Source organism: Trichechus manatus, unplaced genomic scaffold, assembly GCF_000243295.1.
Source record: "Trichechus manatus latirostris isolate Lorelei unplaced genomic scaffold, TriManLat1.0 scaffold00101, whole genome shotgun sequence".
In the NCBI taxonomy this organism is placed as follows: domain Eukaryota; kingdom Metazoa; phylum Chordata; class Mammalia; order Sirenia; family Trichechidae; genus Trichechus; species Trichechus manatus.
Window position 1 is genome coordinate 3,081,030 of NW_004444037.1, and position 7,053 is coordinate 3,088,082.

Below are 7,053 nucleotides of genomic sequence, written 5' to 3' on the forward strand. Positions count from 1 at the left end.
GACTCTGTAGCTCAATTTGCAGAGTATTGCCATATTAACAATATTAAGTCCTCTGATCCATAAACATGGGATGTCTTTACATTTATTTATGTGTTCTTTAGTTTCAGTAATGCTTTGTAGTTTTAGTATATAAGTCTTGCACTCTGTTAAATTTATTTCTAAGTATTTTATTCTTTTTGATACTATTATAATGAAATTATTTTCTTAATTTCATTTTTGGTTGTTGCTGTAGACATACAATTGATTTTTTTTTTTTATATATTTTATTGTACTTGAGGTGAAGGCTTACAGAACAAATAGTTTCTCATGAAACAGTAGTACACATGTTGTTTTATGACATTGGTTAACAACCCCACAACAGATTAACCCTCTAACTTCTCAACCTTTTTTTTTTGGTGAAAATACACATAGCCAAAGATACACCGTTTCAAAAATTTCTACATACACGGTTCAGTGACATTGACTATGCTCTTCCAATTGTGCTGTTATTCTCACTTAAGGCGAAGGCTTACAGAACAAAATAGTTTCTCATTTAACAGTTACTACAAATGTTGCCCTATGACAGTGGTTAACAATCTCACAACACATCAACAATATCCTTACTCAACCTTGGGTTCCCCATCACCAGCCTCCCTGTCCCCTTCTGCCTTCTGGCCCTTGGCACTGGACTCCTGTACCTCGTTAGTCTCATTTGGTTTTACGGGGCTTAGACATACAATTGATTTTTGTATATTGATTTTGTATTTTACAACCTAGCTGAACTTACTTATTAATGAGGTGCCTAGCATGAAAAACAGGATTTTTTCTTGTTGTTGTTGATGATTCTTTAGGATTTTCTATATACATGGTAATGTCATCTGAGAATAGAATTAGTTTTATTTCTTCCTTTCCAATCTGAGTGCCTTTTATTTCTTTTTCTTGCCTGATAGCACTGGCTAGAATCTTTAGTACCATGCTGAATAGTCAAGTGGCAAGAGTTGACATCCTTGTTCCTGATATTAGGGGAAAGCGTTCAGTCTTCACCATTAAATATGATATTAGCTATGGTTATTTTGTAGATACCCTTTGTCAGATTGAGGAAGTTCCCTTCTGTTTCTAGTTTGTTGAGTGTTTTGATCATGAAAGGGCTTTGGATGTTTCTTTAAACTGCTTGCTTTCATGTTGAACACTTCCCTCACCAGCATAGTGCCTTTGCTTATTTGTCTGTTTTCTTTCCTGAGATATACGGTCTCCCAACCTCAGTCCTCTATATCTAAATTCTACTGACCCTTCAAGACTGCCACATGTATTTCTTGACTCCTTTACTAGACCCTAAGCTTCTTGCAGGCAGGATTCAATTTTTCTTTGTCTTTATATCTCCCACAATGTCTATCTTAAAATCTTACTCATTTATCGAGTGAATAAATGAGTGAATATATCCAGTAAAGTTTACAAGAATCTTTCAGAAGAAAAGTCTTATAGTAGAAAATCCAAAGAATTCCTTTAAAGCACATCTTATCCTTCTATAAAAATTAATATTCTGCTAAAGAATAAATAAATTTATCAGGTGGCCCTATACCGGAGAGTAGAGTCCTTTAAAGTTTTGAGGACTTTTCTGCTGCCGGGGTTGAATTCTCTTCCTGTAATTTGCATTTCATGGGGTGTAATTTTAGAGCCTACTAGATGATGAACCTGTTTTGAATTTTTTATTTGGCACAAATTTGGGTAAATTAATAAAACTAAAGGTTTATGGAGGCACAATTTATTAACGAAATTATTTGACTTCATTGATAAGGATAAAAACCGTACATTTCAACTTATATCTCAGCTCAGAGTTTTAAAATCCAAGAAGTAAACAACCTGAATGTCATCAAGTTAAACGGTGAGTAACCAATCCCAGCTTTGAAATCATGAGAATCAGACAGGAAACAGAGTGGAACACCAACATTGTCCTCCAGGTGGGCAGATCCTGCAGGGATCTGAGGGACATCAAATGTCTCTGCTTGAATAAAATAAAATAAAATAAAACCCTCCTTACCAACTTGTTAATGCTCCCTGAAATTCATATATTAGTCATTCTTTGAGATAAAGCGTTTGAAAACTCCTGTCGAACTATAAAACAATTCAAAACGTTCAGGCTAAATAGACTGATTTGGATTAGTAAATTGTTAACCTAGTCACCCACTGAGAGAATGGGACCTAGACAATCTGTGTTTTGGTTACAAAAGGAGGAGGCAGAAAGTTTCTAGAGCAGGGTTCCCTGAAATTGTATGCAAAATCATGTGTCTGTGTACATTTTTGTTACATTTCATTAAGTACTCAAAGTGAGCTGATGCCAAGATGATTAGGAACAGTGGCTCCTAAACCTAATCCTCGCTGAATCAGAATTTCCTAGACCTCTGCGTTTATGGACTCTACCCCTAGAGATTCTGATTCACTAGGTCTCAGGTGAGGCCCCAAGTCAGTATTTTAACAAGCTTCCAAAGACGTGCCTATGTGCAGCCACATTTTGGAACTACTGGTTTTTAACAGTAAAAACTCATTCAGCCACTGTCCGCTTAAATAATTTGCCACATAAATGACCCTCTCCGTTTCCTCTAATTCCCCCAGCATATTGCTGATTGTAGATAGATGACTCTCTTGTATGTCAGTGGATTTTATTTCCCAACAGTGGAGTTGTATTCTTACTAACATTCACATGTGTTTGTTTGCAAACCTGTTTATGCCACTTGCCAGTCTAATTTTAATTAAAAATATAAAGACTGCATAAACATGAGTATAAAGAAATAGCTGAAAGGTTGGCGATTCAAACCTACCCAGAGGCACCTCGGGAGACAGAGCTGGTGATCTGCTTTTGAAAGCTAACAGCCATTGAAAATGCAACAGTTCTACTCTGCACACATGGAGTCGCCATGAGTTGGAATTGACTCAATGGCAATTAGCAACAACATATGAGAATAACATCAAATGCTTTTGAAAGACATACTAAAAGATAAATTGCTACAAAATATTGCCGTTGAATTAGGTATAGATAAAACAACTGTAATTTGGGGGAAATTTCAAAAAATTGTATACCAGGTTGTTTTGTAAATGTCTAAATTCTCACTATAAAGCAATGGTTCTCAGCTGGGAGCAGTTTTGAATGCCTGGACATTTAGAATGTCTGGACACATTTTTTTTTTTTAATTGTGCTTTAGGTGAAACGTTACAGCTCAAGATAGTTTCTCATACAAAAATTTATACACACTTTGTTATGTGACCCTAGTTGCTATTCCTATAATGTGACCGCACACTCCTCCTTTCCACCCCAGATTTCCCGTGTCCATTTAACCAGCTCCTATCCATTTCTGCCTTCTCATCTCGCCTCTGGAAGGGAGCGGCCCATTTAGTCTCGTGTATCTACTTGAACTAAGAAGCACACTCTTCACGAGTATCATTTTATGTCCCATAGTCCAGTCTAATCTTCGTCTAAAGAGTTCGCTTTGGGAATGGTTTTAGTCCTGGGTTAACAGAGAGTCCTGGGGCTGTGTCTTCTGGGGTTCCTCCAGTCTCAGCTCATTAAGTCTAGTCTTTTTACTAGAATTTGAGTTCTGTACCCCACTTTTGTCCTGCTCCGTCACGGAGTGTCTGTTGTGTTCCCTGTCAGGGCAGTCATCGGTGGTAGCCGGGCACCATCTAGTTCTTCTGGTGGAAACATTTTTGATCGTCATGACTCAGTGGTGTTACTGGCATCTGGTGGGTAGAGACCAGGGATGCTACTAAACATCCTACAATTCACAGGACAGCTTCCCACAAAAAAGAGCTATCTAGTCCAAAATGTCAATAATGCTGAGGTTGAGAAACCCTGCTTTAAAGAAACCAAAACTGGAAATCACAGGTGATGTGTTACGGATATAATGTTTTGCAGTGATAGCACACAACATTCAAAGAAAAGATATTATCACTTGCATCAGTTAGGATTTGATTCAGTTGCAAGTAACAGAGACTCAGAATAACAACTTATGACTTTGCCATCCTAGTTTGTGGCTCTTGTCCTCATAATCTAAGAGAATGGTTAGAGCTCATATGCCCACAGCAGGATGGAGGAATGGGTGAAGAAGGATAAAAAGGGTAGGGAGGAACAGGACGTGCACCAGCCTTCTTTTAAAGAGTGTGTGCTGTTTCCTCCACCTGGCTGATACCTACTCATCCTTCAAGCCCCAACTTACCTATAACCTTCTCTATGAAAATGTCCCTAACACCCCAGACAGAGCTGATTACTATCTTCTCCACTTCCAATATTATACTTTATTCTCATCTCTATTATACAGACTTACACTTGGCATAATTGCACCATTCTTTGTTTGATAATTTGGCTTAGGAGGCAATGAATTAGATCCTATTGGGGGCATTGATGGTTTTTGGCAAAGGGACAAAAGCCATAACTTACTATGCAATGGCTCTTAAAGGCTTATGTGCAGAAGCGATTCACTTTGCCCCTGTTTTAAGTAGTCACAGCAGTTTGACCATCAGCAGGCCATGGATATATGATTTTCCCTCAGGGATAGGAGCACTACAGGGAAGGGAAGCTAGTATTTTGAATGGTAATATAGCCTACCACGGATTTTAAGTAGATGAATGAAATGATATGATCTTTATGTTAGAAAAGTGATTTTTGTGGAAATAGAAATATTTTTGTAGGATGTGTCTAGGAAATCTAGGTAGATTTGAGATACTGCCTCCTTCCTCAACTGTCGTGGAGCCTGGGGGCGCTGTGGTTAAGAGCTCAGCTGTTAACCAAAAGATCCGCAGTTAGAATCCACCGGGCTGCTCCTTGGAAACCCTATGGGACGGTTCTACTCTGTCCTATAGGGTCCCAATGAGTCGGAATCGACTCGAGGGCACCAGGTTTGGTTTGGTTTTTGGTTCAACTATCTTGTGATGAGTTTTCTCAAGTTATTCTCTAATTTTTCTTTTCTTTTCTGTTTTCTAGCCAGAATGCGACCAGTATAAATTACCAGGATGTCCGAGGGACTTCAGCCCCGTGTGTGGGAGTGACATGGCCACATATCCCAATGAGTGTACCCTGTGCATGAAAATCAGGTAACAATTTTACAGCTATCAGCCAGCCAAGTTTTCTTTTCTTGAATTTTGATTACTTAGGAAGTAGTGACTCTTTTGTTACAGATAAGTATAATATGTGACATAGGTGGTTCTCAGTTTTTAGACTAACATTTAAAAAAACACAACATCCTTCAGTGAGTTGTGTGATTAATCAACGGTAGACCAGATAATCAAGTCAGGTTACTATTGTGGATGGGCAGTTTCCCAAAATTAAGAGGATTTTGTAGTTAGACCCCAAGGAATATTACGTTTTCTTTTAAATTCAAAGGGTATGTGCAGGTCATCTGCACACACTGCACTACTAGCTAAGAGGTATGACTTCATAGCTGCACTTAATAGAGCCCTTAGTAGTAAGTTTATTACCCGTGATGCCCTTCATGTAGCACAAGTGACCAGGTGACTATGACATCCCCTCCACTATGCTGTTTTGTATTTTAGGGAGTCCATTCTCTGATCTCAAAGTGATTCTTTGGCGTTAATGCCCTTTGCCCTAGGGTTAAGGAAAAAATGACAGAGTTGGGATTTTCACCCTAGTTAAGTTTTCCTTGGAGCCATGGTGGCACAGTGGTTAAGCACTTAGGCTGCTAACCAAAAGGTCAGCAGTTTGAATCCACCAGCCCCTCCTTGAAAATCCTATGGGGCAGTTCTACATTATGAGTCGGAATCGACTCGACGGCAGTGGGTTTTGTTTTGGGGTAAGTTTTCCTTGGTTTAGCTTTAAAAAAAAAAAAATGATTAAGTGTAGCCCTGGAAGGAAAAATAATAGTAATAATGATGACATGGGTATTTTTAATGCAAATAGTGGAACAGTTTCAGTATGGTAGGTAATAATTATTTCATATTTGTTGACTTGCAGAGAAGATGGTAGCGATATTAAAATAGTCCGAAGTGGCCCGTGCTGATGGAGCAGTTCACAGAAAAGAGAATGGAAACCACCTTATACTGGGCACATCAGATGAACTTCAGTGTTCTCTTTTTCTCTTCTCCTGTATTTCTTAACATAAGATTTGTTAATCCACGTTTTCTGAGAGGAGGTGTGGAAGAGAGCCTAAAAAAATTTCTTGCCTTTTGCCCCTTAAGTTAAGTTTATTGCCCAGATGACTTGTGCATCGCCTGATTTAGTTGGAAATAAAATCAGCATTGTATTCAGTTATTACTGTTTCGAGTTGAAAAGGACATTCTCACTCACTGGCCTCTCAGTGACACTTTTTTGTCCCGGGCAAAGGTGAATTCCATTAAGCACAAAGTGGTGTCATTGTTGAGAGGACAAGATTTGTTCTAATTTCCCTTTTTCCTGATCCTGGAATAATTGGATAATTACTTTTATATTGGTATACTGCTCTGTACGTGGACAATAATTGTGAGTTACTAGGATGTGCCTTTAACCCAAGCTAATAAAGTCAAAGAATCATGAAGGTAAAAAAATATTTACTAGATTTAGTATCTCCTTTCAATCCGGTCTCCCTTCAGGGTTAATGTGGGAATTTGGCTTTTTCCTTCTTTTAGAACAGTGGTTCTCCACAGGATCAAGTTTGACCCCAGGGGACATTTGGTGTAAAGTTTGAAGACATTTTTGGTGTCACAACTGGAGGTTGAGTGCTACTGGCATCTAGTGGGTAGAGGTCAAGGATAGTGTTAAATATCCTACAATGCACGGGACAACCCCCCAGGACAAAGAATTATCAGTCTGAAATGTCAGCAGTGCTGAAGTTGAGACACTCTGTTTTAGAGTTTGATACAACATAAGGAATAAACATAACTATAATAAAAGTGATCAGGGATTAACTCAGAATGATAGGATTTTCCAGGAAGAGAATTTTGAGTCAGAATCCTGGGCTTAAGTGTGTGTTAGCACCAGGAAACAGATGTTAGGCAAGAGAGCTGGAGAGTGGTGCAGTGGTGAGAGCATGGCTTTTTGGGGTCAGCTAAACTACTTTAAATTCTAATTCCAGTGTTCACTTGTGCTTCAGT

At 38.6% G+C, this 7,053-nt stretch overlaps 1 protein-coding gene across 1 annotated transcript; it reads left to right on the forward strand.

The window, feature by feature from the left end:
• Window positions 1-3,687: 3,687 nt before the first annotated feature.
• On the forward strand, window positions 3,688-6,427 carry SPINK2 (serine peptidase inhibitor Kazal type 2). Its single transcript, XM_023737383.1, has 3 exons — window positions 3,688-3,714; window positions 4,952-5,061; window positions 5,939-6,427. The coding sequence occupies exons 1-3, from the start codon at window positions 3,688-3,690 to the stop codon at window positions 5,982-5,984; spliced, it is 183 nt and encodes a 60-aa protein (XP_023593151.1). The 3' UTR covers window positions 5,985-6,427.
• The last annotated feature ends 626 nt before the right edge of the window (window positions 6,428-7,053 follow it).

Excerpts from the sequence above, each read along its gene's own strand:
- SPINK2 (XM_023737383.1), top strand. The coding sequence starts at position 3,688 with ATGACTCAGTGGTGTTACTGGCATCTG. Across the intron at positions 3,715-4,951 it reads AGTGGTGTTACTGGCATCTG|CCAGAATGCGACCAGTATAA; the intron begins GTGGGTAGAGAC and ends TCTGTTTTCTAG. Across the intron at positions 5,062-5,938 it reads ACCCTGTGCATGAAAATCAG|AGAAGATGGTAGCGATATTA; the intron begins GTAACAATTTTA and ends GTTGACTTGCAG.